The sequence below is a fragment of the Oncorhynchus mykiss genome, chromosome 27, assembly GCF_013265735.2.
Source record: "Oncorhynchus mykiss isolate Arlee chromosome 27, USDA_OmykA_1.1, whole genome shotgun sequence".
Lineage (NCBI taxonomy): Eukaryota > Metazoa > Chordata > Actinopteri > Salmoniformes > Salmonidae > Oncorhynchus > Oncorhynchus mykiss.
In genome coordinates this window covers 9,318,815-9,344,837 of record NC_048591.1, presented here as the reverse complement: position 1 = coordinate 9,344,837, position 26,023 = coordinate 9,318,815, and the positions used below count along the sequence as shown (strand labels likewise).

Here is a 26,023-nt window from a genome sequence, read left to right as displayed (position 1 = left end):
TAATTGCAATCTTTAATTGCAAAGATAAATTTCTCAATAAATCATTTTCTAGGACTGTCTGGGAGTGGTCTAAGTCGGGAGGGGAAAACTGAAAACTAGCTATTATTGGCATAGAGGTATCGAATTCTCTTTCTCATTGGTCTATTAGCTAATTTACTGACTGGTGATGTCACCAGGCAGGCCAAAACTCCACCCCACCAAAACAGGCAGACATTTCAGGCAGCCTTTTCAAACAGCTCTTACACTAAAAGGGCATTATCAAAGATTTGGCATGGGTTCTCAGATCCTCAAAGGTTCTACAGCTGCACCATCGAGAGCATCCTGATTGGTTGCATCACTGCCTGGTATGGCAGCTGCTCGGCCTCCGACCGCAAGGCACTACAGAGGGTTGTGCGAATGACTCAGTACATCACTGGGGCCAAGCTTCCTGACATCCAGGACCTCTATACCAGGCGGTGTCAGAGGAAGGCCCTAAAAATTGTCAAAGACTGCAGCCACCAGGGTCATAGACTGTTCTCTCTGCTACCGCACGGTAAGCGGTATCGGAGCGCCAAGTCTAGGTCTAAGAGGCTTCTAATCAGCTTCTACCCCCAAGCCATAAGACTCCTGAACACCTAATCAAATGGCTACTCAGACTATTTGCATTGCCCCCCCTCTTTTATACCGTTGCTACTCTCTGTTGTTATTCTCTATACATAGTCACTTTAATAACTCTACCTTCATGTACATATTACCTCAACTAATCGGTGCCCCCCCACATTGACTCTGTACAGGTACCCCCCTGTATATAGTCTCGCTATTATTATTTTACTGCTGCTCTTTAATTACTTGTTACTTTTATTTCTTATTTTTATCCTTTTTTTTAACTGCATTGTTGGTTAGGGGCCCATAAGAAAGCATTTCACTGTAAGATCTACACTTGTTGTATTCGGCGCATGTGACTAATAAAATTTGATTTTATTGTCTTTTTCACAATTTCACAGTATTAGTCCAACCTCATAGTGGTATATATAAAACACAGGAAAAATCACTTTTTTGACTGCACTATGACTTTAAAGCTGAAATATTTACATTTTTGGGCAACCCGACCAAATTCACATAGAAATGTGAGTTCGAAATTTGTCATTCTCATAGAAAGCAAGTCTAACAAGCGCTATATCTGTTCTATGTGCGCTGTTTTTATGCTTCCGTTTTTAATTTTTTTAGGTTACTTTAGGTTTTTCTATACCAGCTTCAAACAGCTGAAAATACAATATGGTGGTTATGGTTGGTTATGGTTATGGAAAATATATTTCACAGAAGTTCAGATGTTACAATGATTATCTACGCAAACCTGCTTGTTTGGTCACATAAACTGAAATAAGGGTAACTATTTGAATTTGAGCATCGAGGAAATGGAGGGGGGATTTCTGTATATTGCACCTTTAAGGTAAGGGTTAAGGTTAGGGTTAGGTAGGGGTTATGGTTAAGGTCAGTGGCGATTTTAGCACGTAAATCTTGATGGGGCAAACTTAAAAATATATATTTTTAGATGCATGCCAGTAAAGCCACTACACAATACAACACTAAACAATACATGAATTGCACTATAACGGTGACAAACGGTGCACACAAACTGGTAGGGCCTACATAAAGATGTCCCAACAGCAGAGCTTTCTTTTCAGCACCATGAAGTGAATCCTTACCATCGCTACACCTGTGGAGACTCATTCATTCAGCCTCATTTACTGCCTTTTAAAAAAGAAAAACATAGCTGATATGGCTGACTTGCTTAAACAAATGTGGTTTCTACTGATAATTGAAATGTACAAACTATGGCATGAGGGAACGATGAGCGGATAAGAGGCCGTCAGTAATTTCGATTACGACAATGAGCGAGCCAAGATGGACGTAGTCAATATAACTATTTCTTCAGGACACTTTTGAAATGTACAGTGACATAATTCAGAACATGGGACATTCTTACAGTATTCTCCTTTACACCAAGTCAGAATCCTAGGATAAATAAAGGGGCATATAAGCAGACAATGAAATCTCTTAAGATATTCAATGATGTCATTTCTCTAAAACAGGATTAGGGTGAGGTTTTATTTTTTTGCTAAACAGGTGGGACTCAAAACAGATGGGCTCTGCCCCACCTGCCCTGAATGACGGGTCGCCACTGCTTAAGGTTATGGTTAGGGTAGGGACATCCCAAGGATTCCTGATAGAACTAACCATAAAAGCACCCCTTAGATCTCTTCATGCGAGTCGTGAGTACTTTTGTACCTGAAGGTCCAGTGTAGAGATTGTGTGGCGTCAATGCCGTGTACTCTGTTTGTGTGAAGACAACCATTTTGGGGACCATGCTGTCTGGAGGTATGATCATTTGGACAAAAGAATCACTGATAATTTGGACAAATAATGATTTTGCAGGCTCTAGCATTTTTTTAATTTCGGAAGGGGACTTTTCAGATACTGGCTGAGAGTTTCTGTTGAGAGAGGGAGACTTCGCTATTCTTGTTAGTACATTTTCTAACATATCTCCCCTGGAACTTAATCAAGCATCTTAATCAAGTTCTGGGTGTCCAAGAGTAGTAGCCTGACATTAACAGTCTCCAGGGCTGCAGCTGGATACCGCTACATATTGTAGCTAGAGTAGTTTAGCTGTTTCCTCAATTTAACCACTAGATGGCAACATTGCATAATAATCCTAATTCCACTTGTATCATAGCCCACTTTTACTTTCACCAATCACCATGCGGATAGGCCTATGATGCATAATGACGAGGGTTTGTGGATTCAAAGGCCGTTATTTTTGGATCAAGGATCCAGGAAAAATATGAAATATTATATCTACAAAACATCATAACAGTAAATAACAATACGATTTAATAATAAAACGTGCAAACAACTTTGACCTAATTTTCATGTAGTTGAATAATAATAATATTATTATTATTAATAATAATGATTATAATAAATAATAATACATAATGGAGACTTTAATAACTTAAATATCATACGGATGATCACACCAGATGTGGCTATTTGACCGGCTCCTTTCAGGCAGAAGGTCAGGAGGGAACAACCGTCCCAACACCATGTAGGAGGGGGCAGATGGGGACCCCCTCCAAACAATGGGATGGGGGTTATGCATGGAGAATCATCCGCTGCTGGTCTACATCACGCAGGCTTTAGCCTTTTACGTCTAGCACAGAAGGAGAGCCGCATGGATTTATGTGAAAGCTCATAAACCCATATTGCTGGAATGGAGTGTTTTACCCCAAGCCATCTGTCCAAAATGACCAAATTAATACAATGCTTTGATGGGAAAATATAGAGATTGGTGGCTTACCTACACATAATAGGTACCATATCACCCTGAATGCACTGCAGTTACCAGTTATTTTAATGGTGGCATTGGGTCTAGTTGCCAGGCCATCTGGCATTTTGGGCAAATGCCGGATGGCCTGTCTGCCACCCTGCCACATCTGGAAGAGACCATCATAAAAGTGGGTCTCCCTGGCCTGGACCCCTATAAGAGCTCTCCTATTGTCATAGAGGAAGGTGAGATACTCCAAATGACACACAATACATTTTTAGCCTAGTGGACCTGTCTTACTTGGGTTTTTTGCCCAAAATTATAAATATCTGGCTAATAATGGCCGTCTCAAGGAATAAAATAGGCAGGTGTAGCTTTAAGCACGAGCTGTCAGAGCAGCTCACAGATCACCGCACCTGTACATAGCTCATCTGTAAATAGCCCATCCAATCTACCTCATTCCCATACTGTATTTATTTATTTATCTTGCTCCTTTTTACCCCAGTATCTCTACTTGCACATTCATCTTCTGCACATTCTACCATTCCAGTGTTTAATTGCTATATTGTAATTACTTCGCCACCATGGCCTATTTATTGCCTTACCTCTCTTATCCTACCTCATTTGCACATGCTGTGTATATATTTTTCTACTGTATTATTGATTGTATGTTTGTTTATTCCATGTGTAACTCTGTGTTGTTGTATGTGTGGAACTGCTTTGCTTTATCTTAGCCAGGTCACAGTTGCAAATGAGAACTTGTTCTCAACTAGCCTACCTGGTTAAATAAAGGTGAACTAAATAAAAATAAATAAAAGGTGTGGGGGCGACAAAGATGGGCCGGTTTGTGGGATTCAAGGGGGGAGGGGGGGATTGTCCAGTGTGTTGAAATGCCAGAGCCGATTTATGGTCCCAGTCCGCCCCCGAGATGAGGAACCAATAGAAACCTTGTCATATATCATATCATACATGTATATCATATGTTGTGCAGTGCGTCGGCTGAATCTATCAACAGCCTCTCTATCAACAGGTACAAATAGCATCCTACATTTTCCATTGGGCAATCTAGGAAATGTACACCCAGATAAGCGTCATAATAGTCTACGCTACATCTGTTAGCTGCTATACAGCCTGCTTTATAAAAAACCAAATGATGTTCTTAGTATTCCTCATTTTAAAAATAGCTTATGGGCTCAGCTACTTCACATTTTCCATATTACTGTAGCAGGCAACCACTAAAAATATAGCTGGACATGAAAGGTCCACACCATGAAAGAAAGTGGGATGCTGCGCAATTGTTTCTTATCCGAACTCCGACGGTCCAATAAAGTGGCATACATCTGCCTTGGATTTGTCACGTATTTCCACACATCAAGCGGCGTATTCTCGGAGAAAACCGAGATGTCTCCCCGCATAGAATTTCACAGCCATGTGAAATCGTGTGAGATCCCTGCTTGTGTGTAGGCCACGGTCGACGCAATGTCACCTTGACGAGAATCTAGAGGAGCACGAGGGGCGCTCGGCATCTGTCTTGGACTGGACAGTGAGAGAGGGTGTGTGCCGGCAAGTGTGTTTGTGTGTGAGAGAGGCAGTAAAGACCGGCTCGGAGAGTTCGCGCGCACGGAGGATCCCTCCATTTGGTTTCTTCCACACGGAGATGGCTGGAGTCCACACAGGTATACTTCCAAGTTTCCTTTCCTATAGGTATAGCATTTTCTGGAAAGGGTTTATTTTAGAATCTGATTGATTTAAGGGGTGTAATTATGTTGAACTATTTAGTCAACGATGTTATGGAAATTATAGTCAGTAGGCCTACACTCTAACAATAAGATAATAATTTGGCCTACCCTAATAGGTAATAATAAGAGTAATAATATTATTTTATGACTAAGCCACTTCATCGTGGCTGTTTTTTATTTCAGTGAACGAGGCACAGTTGAGCGCGGTTAGAAGTTACGGCTTCAAGTCAGCCTAGTTTTACATCTTCCTGTGCAGCGCGACCCTCGGTTAGTTGTCCGATTTTTAGTAGATGGGATACAGATTTTGTCAGATTTACCTTTTCGTGGCAAGTTAGGAGAATTAACGCAGCAGGTTAGGAGATTTAGCGTAGCAGGTTATGATACTTAGGTTACGTTTATGAAAATGGTTAGGGTTAGCTAAAAAGCAAAGAAAATATCAACTTTTGACGTTAATTTGACAAAAACCTGTATCCTTTCTAGCCATGACCTAGTTGTCCCCGACACCTCCTCTTTCTTTATCATGTGACATTCGTTTTATACTCTGTTTGCCAGAGAAAATCAGTTCATCCAATCGCGTTTCGAGAGGGGCGGCTCGTTTTCTCAACATTTGACAGGGATTTATTCTGATCCTCGTGACGTCACTCGATACCCTGCGCTCCGACAGTCAGAAAGCGAAGGGATGCTCTAAACGCAAGATTGCAGCATCTTTCCTGAGAGACTACAAACAAATCGCATCTCACTCTAGCTTTGTATCCATTCTCGGCATTCTCTCCCCTTTGGACCCTCCTGAAAACGCACCTCTTGCCCTCCAACATCGAACTGCAGGGTGTCTTCGTGCACGAAAGGAGGACCGGATAGAACACCATATTTGTATTTCAACACCTTTCCTTTCCCTTTATTTATTTGACCTCTGTCGCCTGTATATTTTTTGTTTTGATCTTTTATTTTGTTGACCATTGCCTAGCTGCAATACAGAGAGGAGGAGGTCGTTCTGCATTGCTTGATAGGAATACGCGCTTTATTGCAGTGGAATGAAATAACACACATATGAAGAAATTAATGGAAGATTAAATTAGCCTACTTTCTACAACACGTTTATAGTATCTGGAGCGGGACATAATTTATCGGTTCATTGGATTTTTGTTGAGGTTACGTTCCATACGCAGCGCAAGCATCGTCTTCCTCGGTTAGAACACATAGCCCATACTCATCGTAGCATCTCGGTGTTCTCTGAAAGGGCGAGGATAACACGCAAGATATTTCATTATCAAGAATATAGGCATTTTCGATTTTGAATCGCTTCGTCTATTCAAATACCATTTTTTTTCAATTGGTTACGTTGCATAAAGGGATAAACGCAGTTTCACCCAACCTACTTTAAAAATGATGGCCGGCGGGGCAGTACAGCAAAACGGGATTTTCTTGAATCCTCACCATCACAATCAACAGCCGCACATGGAGTCGGATCCCCCAGATTCGCGTAAAAGACCGCTAGAGACCCCAACTGAGGCAAGCAGCACTAAACGCACAAACACGGGAGGTAAGTAAATGATGGGGATTCGGGAGATTATCTCGAATGTGTGAATCCAGTTTATCATTATGCCCACACAGAGGTAGCACCGAGAAAGGGAAAGGATGGCAGGTTGATTATCATCTTGATGTAGCATTCCTCGACACCACTGAAACTAGTGTTATTTAGTGATGTATAAAGCGAAATGTCCAATATATTGCCTATTGTTATAGTATTTTTTATCCATTGCATGTATTTACAAATGAAGGAAAATCCTTTGTGTTGATTGGAATGAAGACAATGAGCGGTGAGAGGGTGCTGATTTGGAGGGAACCCTCGGATCTCATGCACATAGAAAAAAGGTGTTATCTAGAACCTAAATGGGTTATTTCATTCATATTTTATTTGACCCATTTTTAGGTTTGGGCACAATAAATTGTGGACGTCCAAAATAACAAAACAGTCTCCAAACTACAAACAACTGAAAAACATTCCATTGTTGACCGCGCTCACATCCCTTGCTTTGTGACGGGTAATCGTGTGATTATCGATAATCTGGCACATAGGTTACACTACTCCAGTCTCTTTGCGTACAATTTACTCAAGAAGACAACAACATGCATATAGACACCGTTAATAATAAACCCAAATACAGGAGTCTACAGTATATGTCGCCATTTCAGTGCAACATTGTCATCCGCTATTATGCAGTCACTGCTTATACTTCATCATTATCATTGTAGCAGTCCAAATACTGCACCTCTCATTAAAGAAAGGCTACATTGGCAATGAATACATTCTAATCATGATTCTATTCACTGGTTGGATCAAACATGGATCTCACCGTAGGTAATCAGCATTTGGTTTTTGTTTACATTGCTGTTAAGCGCCAAGCATTTCCAACCTTCTAGTCATTATTACTATACCATTAATATTGACTTATCCTGACTTCGTGGACTTTTGATAGGCTTACAAAACATTTTTGAAGGTAAACAAAATCTATTGTAGAATATTCATTTTAGTGTGGTGCGCCTACCTACCACACACATAACAATATCATGATATTGTTTACAACCAGAAATAGCTATATAGTGACCCAAAAAGTAATTTCCCACAATGCATTACGATGATCAAACGCTGCCAAAGAAATGAAGTGAGACAGCTTTGTTAAAAGGAATCGATACTCAGCTGCACATATCTAAAAAAACCAAACATGCAGCACTCTTGGGAGACATTACCTACACACACATCTCATCCATTTGACCAAATGAAATGTCTGTGATTATGAGAACAGCTAGAGTGCAGTAACTACCACAACTTTCCCATGGAGTATTGTAGTCAGACGCCCAGTCAAAACACTTACACACATGCGTCTACTCAATGAGATTGTACCGTAGTAAAATGCCAGTTTGTTTTTGTTTAAAAATTGGAATGACTTCCTCAGAAGTGATATAAAGAGCAAGGTCCCGGAAAGATCCACGCTTTATAAGAACACATAAATGCGCAGACATGATGACTGCCATCAAATTGTAAAGCATTGTAGCAGCAACCCCTTCAATAGCTTGATGTTTTAATATTTGCATTGCACACAAACATTCAGAACTTGTTCACTAAAAATCCACTGAGGCCATTCTAAACGATACCGATACCCCCGTCATCACAATACTCACGAGCAATTGAATGTGTCAATAGCAGAACAACCATTTACACTGTACGTAGGCTAGCTAGAGGCCTGTCCATATTGGAGCCCAATACCTAAATCAACAGGCCTCATGTGCAGGTTGTTTGTGGTTAAACAGAACCAGTTGTCGACTTCAGGACATTGATGCCAGTTACAGGGGAGCACAGTACCTCATAATTATGTGTGATAACATTAGTTTTGCCACACACACACAATGTGCTTCCTCTTCCTGTATAGTGGCCTTCCTGCAGCCCCTTTTTGAAACTGAAGGCATTGTATTCCCTCACCAGGAATCACACTCTGAGGCACATGGTAAGAGAGACACTTTGATTTTGTTATTATTCTAATTTATTTTGCTATTCGCTTACTAAATTACAATATTGTTATAGCAGTTTGACAGTGATATGAATAGTTCCTAAAGAAAGGCCAAAAATAGTCTGCAGACTAAAATAACCCAATCTTTTCTGAAACTATTTCTGGAAAACCTCTAAATCTGATTTAATATATTTGGCCTACATCTTTAATTGAGCTAAACTGATTAAATGTATCTCAATTCATAAGCATCTTATGCATATGGACTATCATGGAAGCTTTGATTATAAGCATATCATCTGCAGAAAATGTAGGCATATGTTTACGTTTTATATACGTAAATCCATAGCATCCATTTTCATGTTAAACTGCCATGCTTATTTTGCCAGGCTATTCACATTTGTGGAATTGAAAAGGTTATCACATTTGTAATATTTGCACATCTATTGGATATGTTGTGTATATGAAATTGGTTGTTGATCATTTCGTAATTGACACGATCATCTTCATTCCTTTTGCATGACATTGTTAAAGGGGGGATTGATTGGGAATGATGATAACGTGGATTAGACATATTTAAACCTCAATGGATGTTGTGTTCTCTAAATATTGTCTACTCTTCTGATTGTTCATCTCGGTCTCGGTCATACTGCAGAAGAGATGGGATGAGAGGGCATTGTGCTGTAACCTATAGAGGCTCTAAATCATGATTATATGTTACATAAGGTGACATTCATATCAGGGGGGGGGGGGATCACTGACTCCCATGGTTTGATTTTTTTTACCATCCACATGCTTGACTTGCTCCCACTGCATACCCATGGGACGCATATTCAGATAGGTCTTCAGCCCAACTCCCCTCTTATAAATAAAAAGATTCTGTCCACTATAATAAGATATGTTGAAGTCATTTCGTTAATGGATGGACTGGCACCAAAGTGGCTTCAGTGGACAGTGGTGAGGAGGCCTTCTAATGCCCTTGCCAAATGACGTGAGGAGACTGTGAATACGTCCGTGGAGAGTGAACAGAGGGGGGGGGGGGGGGGGGGGGGGGGGATGAGGACCCAGACGAGTAGTTATTCTCCAACCCACCCCCGTCTGGCAGATACCATACAGAGCACTGAGCCATCGGTCTATAGGACAGGGCCTTTGATGTTAGCGATCGCATCGCTCGTGTTTTGTGTTGCTTTCCCCTCCGGAGCTGAGCTGACTTACCTTCCCCCGGATCTATCCATTGGTGCTGAGGAGAATGCGTCACACTTTCACAGAGTGAAAAAGCCCAAAAGATAGCAGAGCTGGTTTTTATAAAGGCTTTGCATAAACATTTGGATATTGATTTGTCAATGATGGTGAAGGAGCACTATGAACAAAGGGCAAATATAGGTGTTGTCCCGGCCTATCGCCTGCCAATCTCATAGCCACCCAGTGTGTGTCAGCTCGGGCTGTTGTAGCCAAAACACTGCGTGTCCTCCCACTTCTCTGCGGCATGGCTGTTTTTCAACTGAGCGTTTCTAGGCAGCACGGCGCTCTCTTTCTCTCCATCCATGCTAATCATGGTTCTCCTTCAGACCATCACGACTGCTCCCTCTTCTCCACCTACCCACCCACCTCATCAATCACCAGCTGCCATTCACTACCTACCCCCAGCAACCACATGCAGCCGTGTCTGCCCATCGATCCCCATCCATTACCATGAACATGCAGGGGGCGCTGCTTCTTCTTCTTCATCATCTGTTCTTTTTTTAAAGCACTGCGTCAAACAAAATAAAAAAAATCCCATTGTATAGGGCGGGGTTTCGGGTGATGCTCTCGAAATGGTGGCTTACAATTGGACACTGAAGTCGCCTGTCTCCTCCAGCCCGCTGCCGAGTGGAGGAGAGACCTCACAATGAATATGGATGAGAGCGATGAAAAGAGCGATGCAGAGGGGAAGATCTAGCCCCCTCTCGAAACAGCCGTGCTTGACGAACAATGCATGGCGCCTTTCACACACTCAAATACACTGGAGATGGAGTGCCGCTCAGCATGGGCATTAGCATAGTTCAGATAGCCGTGTCCGGAAAGGCTCAAATGTGGACACTAGAAGGGGAGACATTTTGAAAAGACTATACACTGGTTAGACCCAACCGAAACACATTATGCATCTGGCTACATAAGGAACAGAGGACAGCCACCAAGAAGTTCATACAGATTCACCGGTGACCTTGAAAACACCCCGCGACAACAGAATGGGTACAGATGTGAAATACATTTTATTTTGTCTTATTCATGTTCTAGGTTTCATGACTCAGAGTAACCCCATATACAACCAAGACAGGTGGTTGTCCACTAACTGGTGTGGAGATTTAACTTGAACAAAAGGAGTGGAGGGTGAGACTAAGCTCCGCTCCCCCACACAAACTCACCCAGCTTAAGTGAACTGGATTTTTATAACACCCCAATGCTTTAGCCTAGCCCAGAGGCCCACCCAGCCCCCGACACCAGATCCCCAGATTTGAACCGTCCAGGCTGATGGAGCCTATTCTGGGCTCCAGGACTCCTGGGAGCCCCTAGCAACAGATTGCTGTGTTTACCAACTAGTTTATTATGTCAGATGCCTATTCATTATTTATTGTAGCTACCCCTTACATACACACATAATGACACGCACACTCTTGAACAAATGACACTGATCCAACGCCAAGCATAGTAGGAGTAAGACATGTTGGATGTATTCTGACCTAGCTGGCTCACTTTGTTGTTTTCCCAGTAGAACACATAGGGAGTGGTGAGTTGGAAGCAAAATGTTTTTTTATTTTACCTTTATTTAACTGGGCAGTTAAGAACAATTTCTTATTTACAATGACGGCCTACCCCGGCCAAACCCTAACCGGGATGACGCTGGACCAATTGTGCGCCACACTATGGGACTCCCAATCACGGCCTGGTTGTGATACAGCCTGGAATCAAACCAGGGTCTGTAGTGATGCGTCTAACACTGAGATGCTGTGCCTTAGACTGCTGCGCAATTCAGGAAGTTAGAGATTCGCAAGCCAATGCTAACTAGCGTGCTAGCAGATACCTATAGACTTCCATTCATTACACTAACGCTAGTTAGCAATTGCGCTAGCACTAGTTAGCAACTTTCTTAAAACTGCGCGCGTAGACATAAAAATGTCCCCCCTTCTGACTCTGGGGAAGTAGATAAAGGGCCTCGTTGCCAAAATACTGAAGTATACCTTCAAGTCTTATGCACTGACAAGTAAGAGGAAATGGCTGTGTTCCTCCAGAAACTTGAACTGCTGGGATCCTGTCTGTGTTGTGTAAGAGGAAAGAAAGCAAAGACCAGGAACTACAATCCTGATGTCTAACATCTGCTCGGGGCGGATCACATCTCTGTCAGGTCCATGCTCATTTATATCAATCCATCCACAGTCCTCACTGGGACGTATCAGCTAAATATTTAAAACCAACTGTTCAGCCGAAAGCCTCTTCTCACCAGACGTACTAATTCAATCTAAGGGTGTTCTGCCCTAGCCTTCCTTGGTGACACCGTCGAGGAACTAAATCTGACCGGGTTAGAGCGAGTGGTTTTATGTTCCCTATCAGAGATCGATGTAGAATGCGTGCTGATTGTCTAGACAGGAGTAGCCGAGCAACTGTGCACAGTCATCATGCTTGATTAGTAAGGGCTGCATTCAGGATTATCATCTCAGGGACTGGGACTCGCCATGATACAGTCAGATCTGTATAAAACAAGTATCTTAAACAGAGACAATTAGAACATAATTGAATGTATAAAAAAAAATGTCCCACTGTGTATGAAAGGTGTGTGTTTACTGTTTATGAGATGTTTCTATGGATATACAGTATGTATGTATGTCCACCTGTCTGTCTGTGTATTTGTTGTATTTGTGTGTGTATACGTGTGTTGTGTAGTGCGTACCAGGGTTCATGTGCAGCAGCAGAACCCGTTTGTGTTTGATATTACTTATCAATTGAGGCTGGTTAAGAGTAGATCTACCCCAATCAAAATGAGGTCAGTCTTGGCTTTATTTGGAATCTGGGTCATTGCAGAACACAGGCAGTTCTGCTGCTTCTTATACTCAGCGTAGGCAGGCTCACTGTCAGGCAGTGCTGTGCGGGAGAAAACAATTCTATAACCTGCTTTAAAACACAAAGGTCCGTCCCAGCTCTATGTAGGATTTCATGTCTATGACCTTACTCACAGTTAGAAGGGAAAGTATCGTATTTCCTCCTCGTGTAAAGTGCTCTCTCTCCATCGCCCTTGGGTTAGTTCAACAGGCCAGGTCCCAGACGGTGCCAATGGTGCAGTTTTATGATTTGGGACATGCCGAGGAGAAAAGCCGTGCTTAGAAAACACTATTTCTAACAAACACAGACTCTCTGCATGCACGCACGCACACATGCACACACACACACACACACACACACACAAAGCACAACAAGTGGGGGTGCATCGATTAATGAGATTATAGCAGGACCAGTGAGTGTTTCGATGAAAGATAATGAACTCTCTCAATTAGCTGATGATTCCCCTGGCTAGACCAAAACCTAATTCTGTCTGCCTGCCTGCACCCCTCTCACCATCACCGAGGTACTCAGTGTTCTTGGTTAGAAATACGAGACACTCCTGAATACATGCTAGGAAGTCATCAATACACATGCAAGAGGTGTCGCTATTTTATTGCATCTCAAGTCAAAGTGTGAGGGTAGCCATCATTATAATCGGTGTCGTAACTCATGACCCCCCCCCCCCCTCTCCACATCTTGCACAGTGGATTGATTGCTGTTGCATTAGTATAGAACAGGTATTGTGCCTTGTTCCATCAACAGTGCATGTGTGTCGTGAAGAGACACAAAACCATGCCCTCTTAATAATAATCCTATTTATATCTGCCACCTTGGGGGAGGCAACCTGGATTAATTGTGGTGGAATATTAGGAGAGGAGGAGAGGACTCAGGCGATTGGTTGAGACACTGGGATACATTGTCACCTTAACCCATAAACTACCAACATATTTTACATACGTGATTTACCATCTTGGGCCAGCTAAATTATTTTCAAAACATCATTAGACATGTAAATAATGTTATCAGATAATAAAAAATAAAATATAAACACACTGTTATTTTAGCTACGGTTTTAGCTACGGTTAATTAGCATATTCTGTAAAACGAAAATAAGAAAGAAATCCCTTGTACACATCCACATTAACACTAAAAAGCTGATTTATCATAATTTGATTGTAATATCATTCAGTTATGTAAATATTAATTGTGTCATATTTGTGGTAAAAATGTCTGTTATTGAAAGGGGCAGTACACCAAAATTTGAAATATGCTACATTTTTGGGACAAAAAGGAATTCACTCATTGTTCCTGAGAGACATATGGCTTAGTTTGCTTTATTTACTTACCCCACAGCCAGCATTAGCATCACTGCTAGTGAAACAATGGGAGTGGTAGGGTCTATGGCAGGATGCTTAAAAAAAGCATACCCAAATCCTTAAAGTCACTTCAAAACAAATGTTATAGCAACCAAAATACCATAACAAGTTGCACATATAGAATATTGGAGCATATTAAAGGAATTCTGCTATTTATATAACATTTTCTGTAGAATAACTATTTTTCGGAGAGTACACACCAATACAAAAGTATATACAAATCAGCACCGCCAGGCTACACTTGGCAGGTAACCTGGCGGGTAGGAGCGTTGGGCCAGTAACCAAAAGGTTGCTGGATCGAATCCCCGAGCTGACAAGGTAAAAATATATCGTTCTGCCCCGGAGCAAGGCAGTTAACCCACTGTTCTTTGGGCCCCGAAGACGTGGATGTCGATTAAGGCAGCCCTCCGCACTGCTCTGATTCAGAGGGGCTGGTTTAAATGTGGAAGATGCATTCAGTTGTACAACTGACTAGGTATCCCCTTTCCCTATGTATACATTCAGAGGGGAAGCTAACTGGTTTCTGTGTTACAATTCTACCAAGCATTCATACCACTGACATACTTTTATGAGCTATTTTGACTGCGACTAAGCATGTATCTTAGGTCATTTTGATTTTGTACACTGTCATACCTAGTTATAACCGGTTATAAGCATAGGCAAGTACATAAGATGCTCGATATCCATATCTCAGGTCAAGATCACTCCAACAGGTCCCACTCCACCTAAATAAAACAACCACTTTGTCCATGACAGCCAACAGAGGCTTGATATAACACACCCCTTCTTACAGGTTTCTCTTGGGGTCAATCTTCTCCAGGTGAACCAGGGACTTGAGCTGCTCAGCTTAATATTATGTCTCTGAAGAAACCTGGATTCAAATCAATCGTTTTTTTGATTTTCCCGAGAACAGGGATCTCCTGAGAGCTACCCTCCTGGAGGTTTTCATTCCAATCCCAGTTGTAACTAACCCGATTCATCTTATCGACTAGCTCGTTATTAGAATCAGGTGTGCTACATTTGTGTTGAAAAAACCTACAGGACGGTAACTCTCCAGGAACAGGGTTGGAGGGCCCTGCCCTAGAATAATGACTTTTCGGAGAATACACAGAGATTCAGAACATATCTGAGTTCTCTATTGCAGTTCTATCAAGTATTTAGACCATTGGCAGACTTGGTATAGCTATGGCAGATTTTTATATTCACAAAAATAAGGTGGTTTTGTACACGGTCATACGATACGTGGTACAGAAAAGTCTAATTTTAGGTGAGTACATGGGGAGCTATATCTTTGCAGGTGATCCGTCTATCTGATACAGGTCCCCCTAAACTCTCTGGTGGCATGGATGTAATTATGTCCCCAGAGAAACCTAGATTCAAATGAAGGTCCTATATATACCATTTCTGATGTGTATTTGGCTGGGGGTCAGAATGACCCCAAAGGACTTGAATGTAAAAAAGAAAATCCAAACAATTATTTCGATTTATTACAAAGTCATAAAAACAATGGAAGAATTGAATAAAACCACCTTAGGGCTATGATCAAAAGTATGCCTATGGGGTCAGAATGTCCCCAGTCGGTAGTTTGAGGGTTAAAGTCTCAGTCATGGAAGAGGCTATAGAACTTAAAGGCCCTGTCAGGGAAGAGGCAATGGACCTTAAAGTCCCTGTCAGGGAAGAGGCTATATACCTTAAAGTCCCTGTCAGGGAAGAGGTTATAGACCTTAAAGTCTCAGTCGAGGAAGAGGCTATATAACTTAAAGTCCCTGTCAGGGAAGAGGTTATAGACCTTAAAGTCTCTGTCAGGGAAGAGGCTATAGACCTTAAAGTCCCTGTCAGGGAAGAGGCTGTAGACCTTAAAGTCTCAGTCCGGCAAGAGGCTATAGACCTTAAAGTTCCTGTCAGGGAAGAGGCTATAGACCTTAAAGTCCCTGTCAGGGAAGAGGCTATAGACCTTAAAGTTCCTGTCAGGGAAGAGGCTATAGACCTTAAAGTCCCTGTCAGGGAAGAGGCTGTAGACCTTAAAGTCCCTGTCAGGGAAGAGGCTGTAGACCTTAAAGTCCCTGTCAGGGAAGAGGCTGTAGACCTTAAAGTCCCTGTCAGGGAAGAGGCTGTAGACCTTAAAGTCCCTGTCAGGGAAGAGGCTGTAGACCTTAAAGTCCCTGTCAGGGAATAGGCTACAGCCGGTAGCTGGCTTAAGGCTTCCACATGCTTCAGTTCAGCTGGCGCCTAGGTATGCAAGTGTGCTCGACCGCTTGAAAAGACCTTTGCTTGAAAAACTAGAAAAAACTGTTTGTCTATCTTGAGATGCCATAGCCAGTAAAACACTTCCTCAAAATAGTCAGAATTCAAGAAATCTGTCATTCATTTGGATGTTTTTGCCAAGGAGATCTTAGTTGCACAATTTTACATCTAACTAGGATGTTTGGTGCAGTATTTCTCCAGTGAAACAAATGTGCATGAAAACGAGTCGTCTATCGTTGAATGGCAACAAACACTTAAATGAAGAATCCGTACTGGTGACCAATCACCGACGAAGGGACGTAGACTTCGGCTTTTGAACTTCGGCTTGCCTCGAGAAAGAATGTTGTGTGAACGAACAGCAACAAAAAAAAAACTGTCCCAAATGAACAAAAATGTCACAGAATGTTGTTATAATATATGTAGGAACTGTTCTGAAATGTTTTGGATGGGAAGCATGTGGACGCTTCAGGAGGCAGGTAGCTATCGCCCTACAAAACAAAGGTACTTTTGTTCCGGGGGGGGTTGTTTCCTGTATGCTGCTAAACCCCCATCTGCCCGCTTTGAAGCAATGCCTTCATGTCTTTGATGTTTCAGTTGTGTTCCTAAGCCTGTGTGCCTTCATGTTTTGTCCTACATCCAAGAAGGGTGGGCTGAGAGCGATGTCAAAGTTTTCTCTGTTAATGTATACAGTAGTTTCGAAACTGGCCAAAGTGTAAGGGACATTTATGGAAACCGGACTGTGTAGCAGTAGATGGTGTATATAAGGGAATATGGTTATGCAATGTGTGACTGTGTTTCCAAAAGCATTACATCTATCCAATTAGATTTAACAAATCCCATCCCTTTATTAATAACGGTCTGCCAAGATGATGACAAAGAGTAGGTTCTTCTGTGAAACGCTTCGCAGTGCTAGATGTGCCGCCAGAGATTCTGGGTTCGAGCCCAGGCTCTGTCGCAGCCGGCCGCGACCAGTAGGTCCATGGGGCGACGCACAGTTGGCCCAGCGTCGTCCGGGTTAGGGAAGGTTTGGCTGGCAGGGACTAGCGACTCCTGTGGCGGGCGACTCCTAGGTGTACGGTGTTTCCTCCAACACATTGGTGCTTCCGGGTTGGATGTGTGTTGTGTCAAGAAGCAGTGCGGTTGGGTTGTGTTTCGGGGGACGCATGGCTCTTGACCTCCGCCTCTCCCGAGTCCGTACGGGAGTTGTAGCAATGAGACAAGACTGTAACTACTACCAATTGGATACCACGGAAATTGGGGGGGGGGGGGGTTTACAGCTGTAAATGCATAGAAAGAGGATAGTTGTTGGGGGAGAAAGAGGGTGCAAAACAGAGATGGATGATAGTGGCTGTATGATTTTACTACAGGTAAATGGATCACCTGAGTGTAGTATATTCTTACTTCCTTTTCTGTTTCCTGCCTGCAGAGGAAGGTGAGTACTTCCTGAAGGTTCTGATCCCCAGCTATGCGGCCGGCTCCATCATCGGCAAGGGCGGACAGACAATCGTCCAGCTGCAGAAAGAGACCGGCGCCACCATCAAGCTGTCCAAATCCAAAGACTTCTACCCTGGTGAGTGCTCATTGACCAGTGCTATATTTCAATCAATGACGCTGTATTTTAGAGATCTTTCGATATACAGTAAATAAGCTTATTTCCGGAGTGTCCTATATTAATTTATTTTCTGACCTCTGCCTCTCAAAGAGGCTTCCCTTTTCCCAGACGTGTTGTGTCTGAAACCTGATTCCACTGGATAACAGACATGGCCTCTGTCGGGGCTCAGGTTTCATGCAGCCGTGGAGCGAACACAGAGTCAAGTTCACCACAGATACAGGATTAGGGTTAATTAAAGGTGAAATTGTATTTGCCTAAACTCTTAATTCCCTCATGACGTTACATTTTGCACAGACACATGAGATGCGCCTCAGCTAAGTGCCCAGGCTGTCAGTGAAGCAGCTTGTGTGCTCGATGAGAATTTGCTCTGAACATCATTGAAGGGATACATTGAAATTATGAGACGAACCAATCACTGTACATGTTATATCTCTATCGCACTCAATGGGATTCTTGTCTGGACATGTGAAATGGGAGAAGGTAGAATCAATTTCAGATGTTGGGCTCCTTGTTAGAAGAGCATTCTAATTCCCTGTACATCCTTCTACTGCTAGCCCTGTCAACAGAACAGGTCATCTCTATTGTATCTCCTCTCCCTGGGACTCAAGACCCCATACTCCAGCCAGCCAGAGCAGATGCAAGATGTGAGACCCCCACCACCCCCCAACACTCCTCCCTTATTGCAATTGGCAGTAACTAGCGATCTTATGTTGAGAACGGCCTCGTTGAGATAGAGAGTGAAAAGGACCACAGAAAGAGGGAGGAAGAGAGTGAAAGGGGGCTAAAGAAAGATGGCTGTAAGGGCCCCTTTCTGTCGTCTTGGAGGAGTGCGGGGAGGGGGGGGGGGGGTGGGAGGAGTGCGGGGTGTGTGTGGGGGGGCGGGGCGGGGGGCCTTCCTCTGCACTGAAGGAGGCATCTGTATGCAAATGAGCACCGGGCGGCTCTTCCTGGGTGACAAATCAAAAGGTCCACCTGCTGCGATGTCCCGTCTGGGAGGGGGGCACGGAGGGAGGCGCTGGGCGTAGTGGGTGCCGTGGGGAATGATGAAAAAAGTTGAATCAAGTCGGAAGCAAATGGCCGTGTCGCGCTTGAGACTCTGTCCCACCGCACAAGACGTGCTCCCTCAATTCACCCTGGGATAGTGCCTCACCAGCATTTCATTCCCAACCAATTAGTTGGCCACAGCAGTATTGGGCCGAGACAGGCAACATTCATTATTATTGGAGCCAAGATTTATTAGATACAGCCCCTTCCAAATATAGGCCGCTGCAATGTTTACTGGAAAGTAGAGGCCATATTTTACTGCGACCTTGCGTGGACACAGGGACGAGGCTATATAAAGGGGGTGTACAGGTTAGGACAGGTTATGTGCGGGGTACAGGTTAGTCAGGCTTTTCCCACTCATGCTGTATGTGATATTGACATTTGAGAAATGCTGGAAACTGATTAAGAAAGTCAATGTCAACATTTCTCATTTCATGCCTTCAGATAGGCTCCTGAGTGGCGCAGCGGTATAAGGCACTGCATCTCAGTGCATGAGGCTTCACTACAAACACCCTGGTTCGATTCCAGGCTGTATCACAGCTGGCCGTGATTAGAGTCCCATGGGGCGGCGCACAATTGGCTCAGCGTTGTCTGGGTTTGGCTGTCATTGTAAATAAGAATTTGTTAACTGACTTGCCTAGTTAAATACAGGTTCAATTAAAATTAAATAAAAAAAACAATTAAATGGCGAAGAGCACCAAGGTGCTATATTCTCGTTCACTTTCATATGTTAGCTGGAATACAAGAAGATAGCTAGGTGTTTTCCAGTCCAATTATCATCCAGGTGATGAGCTTACTTGTTCTGGGTCACCTCTCCATTCGTTGGAAGCTGTTAACTGTCTCCAGAGACCCTAAGTAGGTCAAGAGAATGGAGGTGGTGTCTCCTTCCCTCCTTTAAATTGAGGACCTGCTGCAAATTTGGGAGATACATACATTACACTAAAATGCTTATTGACACATGGTTCATAAAGACCACAGCCTTTACATGTTTTTGACCTATGAACCCACCTACAGGCTACCACCTACAAATCGTTTGTCGTTGTCCACCTATGACACCCATCCCTTAGGATGCCCTCCCGGTATGAAGTCACCACAGGGTCGTGTGACGATGGTGGAAGAATAAAGAACTCTCCCTTGAAGTGAGCGACAGTCCCCCCCCCCCCCCCCGTCCGTCTGTCTTGTTGTTTGTTCCTCAATGTTGACTCCCTCCACGTTTAGCGTATCCTGACCAACCACTCACTGATCTTTCCCTCCAGCTTCTCTGTCCCTCCCTATCGCTGGAGCGAGGCACCATATTGAAGCTTTGTCTTAATCCTCTGCCATGATTTCGGTTTTCAGTATTTAATACCTTGCCCCAACCCCACAGCCCTTCCCACTGCATTATCAACATTACTGATTTCGCCCTCCTAAGCCGCTTAGGCTCTAAGCTTTTTGACTGAGGGATGAAAACCCGCAATATTGCATATCCAACTCGTTTGGGTGAAATTAGTTTTGTGTTTGTTTTCATTTACGGTCTATTTTCTAGATGAATCATTATTACCGTCTGTGGTTTAATTCAGTTATTCCGTTAATTCAGTATGTAATCTAAATACAATTGTTGATGTTGATTCTGACTGAATGTCAGAAATATTGGGATGAATGCATAGTTTGATGTGCCATGCCGCTTAACGGAGAGCTTCACTATTGATATGAAGTTGTGTTTTCATTCTCTAGATTGCCCTCTCTCTTTTCACTTCTGGTCAGCCATTCCAGGCTGTAGTTTTATTCTAGGAAGTGATGCTGTTCAGGGGAGTAGTTAGATATGGGAAGGGGCATTTTAAGGCTAATGGTGGAAGGATACCACTATTTTGACTGTCTTTTTATGTTAAACTCCGTGAACTCACACCTAGAGACAAGCCAGTTTCATTGGGTTGAGATAGTTTTGCCTTGAACTGTCAATGATTTCTGTCATTGATTACCTTTAGAAAACATAGACAATTATCCCATATCCACCACTGCCAATATTATGCCATTGGCATACATGTACAGCTCACAAGAGGTTGGTGGCACCTTAATTGGGGAGGACGGGCTCGTGGTAACGGCTGGAGCGGAATAGGTGGAATGGTATCAAATACATAGTTTGATGCCATTCCATATGCGCCGTTCCAGCCACTATTATGAGCCGTTCTACTAGCTACTGGTGCAGCTTTAAAAGCAACCATTCTCATTTTAATAGCAATACACTCCATCTTCATTTTAATACAATATCATGAACTCCACAGCGCTTGGCTGATGCTGAGTCAATGCTACCTAGCTGTATTCAGTGCCTGTGTGCATGTCAGCCTAGTATGTGGAGGGTCTTTGTTGAGCAGCAGTAGTGACAGTGTCGCCAGTAGTAACAGCAGCAGTCGCAGTAGTCCCAGTGAGGGATCACAGGCTGGTGACAGGGTGCCCAGCGTCACCGTGGGGGCAGAGGGGGTCCCCTTAATCCCACTGGCTTTGTTTTGTTTTCCATCATGTGTGACGTCACCGTGAACGCCAACAAACGGCCCACTGGCTGAATAATTCCTTGGTGCCAGTCAGTGCCTGAGCGATCACTGCACGCTCTACCATGCCACCATGGGGCTGTCACGTCACAGGCAGGCAGCACACACAGGAGCACAGGGAGGATTAGAATGACGAGGACTAAACTACTACTTATCAGCCTCATCATCCACATTATCTTCACCGGGTTATTGTTTTGATTTGAATGTTTTTCTGGCATTATCAAGGTGGCCTTGCTTGACTGTATATGACAGCTATGTTTGTGATGTAGTCAGTTTGGCGAGATAGACTGCTGGACATTCTGTTCGCTTCCAGGTCCACTCCATCACCCAGTTGCCTTGTGTAACTAACCCAGAGGCTTCACTCACCTCTGCCACTGCCTGCATCAGGCCACATCAATCACCCTGCCCAGCCAGGAAAGGCATGGCTAATCAATCTAAGAGCCACATCCATAGCAGAGTGCAGGACATTGTAGCTACCTGCAGACGTATATACCCAGATGCATTCCTCTCCTCTTCCCTCCGATCCCATTTTGCATCTCTCTCTCTCACCTCACCTCACCTCACTCACTCACTCACACTCTCTCTCTCTCTCTCTCTCTCTCTCTCTCTCACTCTCACTCTCTCTCTCTCTCTCTCTCTCTCTCTCACTCTCACTCTCACTCTCTCACCCTGCTGTCTTCAGTCTCTGAGGTGGTGTACCTTCGCCGGTTCCATGTGCTCCAGCTTTTTAATCAGATATAATAAAAGAGCTCACTGGGACCGGCCTCCATCAACATATCCCACAGATCAATTGTGCCGGGAGTGGGAGCATCCTGCCCGCCTGCATGGTGAAATATGATTGTCATCAACCCCCTACACTCTCACTATCAAACACCCCTCGATAATCCATTCCCTGCATAACCTCCATTGATCTAACAGGCCTAAGTCTGTGTTTACTTCTGGAAATTAGAACTGTGGCTAAGTGTGCAGGGAAAGGTTAAGGGAAGAGAGGCAGTAATCTTTTTCCACCCGCTGAGTTTTATCACACGGTTACTCATATCCCCCCCAGACTCCCCCTGCAGCACCACAGCCAGTCAGTCTGATAACTCACACCATAGAGTAAAAAAATAGCAATGTTTTCTTAAAAATGCTTGAATAAAAACCAAACGGGTGCATTATCTCCAGCTGAAATTGTATGTCATGAAACATGGTTTAAAAAAAGTCCTGCAACAATATTCTCCCCAGTAAAAGAATGCAGGGGACAGTGAATCCAGTCATTATCTTACTTTCTTTTAAGAATCTTTGAACAGGTTCCTCTTCTGTGTCTAAATTGTGGAAATCTGACCCAGTGAATCTCACGCCACAGGGCACCTGCCAATCACAACATCATCAGACCTGGCAACCAATCAGAATACACCTCTGTGGTTGCCGGCACAGCAGACAGGCCAGAGCTGTCCTGTGATTGGCTGTAGCCGGGCTGGCTGACAGAGAGGGAAGGGGGCTTTTGTTACAGGCTGATTATGTACGAAGGGAGTCGAAAATAGCCCACCTCAATCCTTCCTTTGTGCTGGCATGACAAAGCTCTGCCCCAGCTGTGCTGTCTCCTCTCTGGGACTATACAACAACTGCTACTGCCTGACCTAAAGAGGCCCAGACCTACATAGGACTAATCAATGCTAGAGCCTGTTTGTTAGAGGGGGTTGATGCAGGCATATTAATTTCTATGGTTGAAGGCATAAGTAAAGAGATTATGGCTACGGGTCTTTTGTTTCTGAGAGAGTAGCTGTATGAATGGTTGAGGTTTCTGAGAGAGTAGCTGTGTGAAGGGATGAGGTTTCTGAGAGAGTAGCTGTATGAATGGATGAGGTTTCTGAGAGAGTAGCTGTGTGAAGGGATGAGGTTTCTGAGAGAGTAGCTGTATGGATGGATGAGGTTTCTGAGAGTGTAGCTGTGTGAATGGATGATGTTTCTGAGAGAGTAGCTGTATGAATGGATGAGGTTTCTAAGAGAGTAGCTGTATGGATGGATGAGGTTTCAGAGAGAGTAGCTGTGTGAATGGATGAGGTGAATGTGGAAGGAGAGAGTTGTGCCTCAATTAGAGGTGGGAATGTGTATGTGACAGATTGGGGGAGCAGAGAGAATGGGAGAGTGATGAAGGAAAGCAATATCCAGTGGTTTGAATGGTCAATGATGGCCCCAAACTGTCAGCGACAATAGAGAGTGGTGGGCCACTCTTAATGACAATAGAGTCTTTGCCATTGTGACCGCTCAGCCCCTCAAGGGTGGGGGAAGGGGGAAGCCATCTGCCTCAAGAGGTTCATGTCACACTGTGTGTGGTGTGTGTGTGCAGGCACTGGCCTATAGTTTGATCCGTTTTAGCATGTTATGCATTTGTTTGATTGCTAGCTTGACCACATGTTTGGGTGTGTTGTATAAGTTTGATAGCTACAGCAAGTCTACCAGTGGAGGCTGGTGGGAGGAGCAATAGGAGGATGGGCTCATTGTAATGGCTGGAATGGAATAAATGGAGCGGTATGAAACAGATCAAAACGTATGAAAACCACATTTGACTCCGTTCCATTGACTCCATTCCAGCCATAACAAAGAGCCTGGCCTCCTATAGCTCCTCCCACCAGCCTCCACTGAAATATGCTGTCTAAGGAGATACGAACCCAGGCTTTCTAGCTCATTGTACTATCCTAGCAGTTAATGAAATAATGCAACTCACTCTCCATGTCTTGTCAATGCCATGAGTATGATTTGGTATAATCACAATATATCTTGTTGTTGTGTACCACCCTGCTGAAGCCAGCAGAATATAGTTGATGGCTATCAAACTGCCTGACTCTCTCTTCACGTCTTGTCATCAGCTGCATATTTCCTGCGAGCTCATCACAAAAATGCGTGGTCTTTATTTAGGTTTGCTTGGCTAAGCAACAAGGCCAGCCACTTCAGACAAAAAGAGGGGTGAAAAAAACGTTACTGTGGAACACGCCATGAGTGACAGTGTAGGAGACAACAGACGTTCTGGCTTCAACAACAGAGTCGAGTTAGAGAAAAGAGTTGACGTGTTCTCTCCTGAAACATGTTCTCACAAAGCTCAGCCCCACCCACTGAGACGTCTAAATCACCACCACAATTGACTTATTTTGTCATCTGAATTGAGCTGCATTGTGGGATGTTAGAGAGCTGAGAGAGAGAGACTTCCTGTGTTCGCATCACAGGAGGTTGGTGGCACCTTCATTCGGGACGACGGGCTCGTGGTAATGGCTGCAGCAGAATCTGTGGAATGGTATCAAATACATCAAACACATGGTTTCCAGGTGTTTGATGCCATTCCATTTGCTCCTTTCCAGCCATTATTATGAGCCGTCCTCCCCTCAGCAGCCTCCACTGGTGCACATGCATGCTTGTGTGTGTATACGTGTGTACGGTGTTCTCGAGGTACAAAGCCTCCCAAAACAAAGCAGGGTTTTGTGGGACTGCACTGCACACCCTGTTGCCTTGGTGATCGGAATCAAAGTGACAGCTCCCCAAGCAACGGCGCCCTCTCCCCTCCCTTCCTCCCTCCCCCCTCCTCTCCTCTCCTCGCCTCAGCAGGTGTAGCAGGAAGATGTCTGTCACTTCGGGCCTTGTGTCTCTGCTAGAGGAGAGGAGAGTGACGTGGGACTGCGGCTGCGCAGCTCATCAGCGGCTCTCCATGTTCGACTCAGATCGAGGGGGCCACAGATTCAGGGAACCAATGGGTAGCGAACAGCGCTGCAGTCGTTTCTGTGCGCCCGCGGAAAGGATGGGAAGCAAAAACACAGCAATGTCAGATTGACCTTTTGCTTGTATGGATGTTCTACCTCGATAAGAGAACTGGATTTGTTTTTCGAAGTCTTTTTGGATTCGATAACATTGTGGTTTTGATCGTTTACGTTGGTTGGGTCTATCGTGGTTGTTACTTTCAAGTATTAAGTCATAGAGCAAATATAGTGAGCTTTAAATCATGATAATGGTCGCTGGCTTTATGCTACTGTTCTAGCACAGATATTCAAAGGGAGAACGTGTGAAAAATAAAAGATCTTTATATGCAAATCGAGCCATCTGTGCTCCAACTGGATTGCCTGGTTTCTCTGCCGCGCAGACACCCAATAGCAGGGTTGGGGCCCTGAGTACGCTCGCCTGTGATTGCACACTCACCACAATGACACTTAGCATTTATGGTTGCCGTGGAGATGTCCCTCGTTGCTGAACGAGGTTAGAAGCAAAGGTCTAAATCTCCTAATGTCCTTGCCGTGGGTGGAGACTCTGTCTGAGGGAAAGAGAGTGTATGTCTTAAAGGAGCGTGCTGCACTTTTACTGCCTGATGGAGACCTGCTTTGTGTGTAGTTTGCATTCCCTTTAAAAATGGAAGGTGAGCGCTGACAAAGAGGTTCATTGAAAAAGAGAGCCGCCCCGGTAGTGGATTTCCCCCCCATCTTTACAGACCCAGTCTCTTACATGGGGACAAAGCTCCCCCCCCTGTGCCCCCTCCCACTCACCCCCGGTAACCCCCATCTCCCCCCTAAAAAAAAAAGACCCGGTTCCACAGCTGCCTCTAGCTCCGCCCCCTGTCCCTCCATTATCTGTAATCCCCAG

The 26,023-nt window shown here is 44.0% G+C and overlaps 1 protein-coding gene across 4 annotated transcripts in view; it reads left to right on the top strand.

Moving 5' to 3' along the window:
- The first annotated feature begins 4,829 nt into the window (after nucleotides 1–4,829).
- Nucleotides 4,830–26,023, top strand: part of LOC110507480 (RNA-binding protein Nova-1) — a 58,903-nt gene continuing 37,709 nt past the window's right edge. Inside the window, exons 1-3 of one of the 4 annotated variants that reach the window (XM_036965363.1) lie at nucleotides 4,905–4,980; nucleotides 8,472–8,546; nucleotides 17,667–17,810. In XM_036965363.1, coding sequence (XP_036821258.1) covers nucleotides 4,962–4,980; nucleotides 8,472–8,546; nucleotides 17,667–17,810 — 238 coding nt within the window. In that variant the 5' untranslated portion in view covers nucleotides 4,905–4,961. Of the gene's footprint in view, nucleotides 4,981–5,676; nucleotides 6,584–8,471; nucleotides 8,547–17,666; nucleotides 17,811–26,023 lie in introns of those variants that run through there. The other 3 variants (XM_021587495.2, XM_021587497.2, XM_021587496.2) reach the window with 3 other exon arrangements.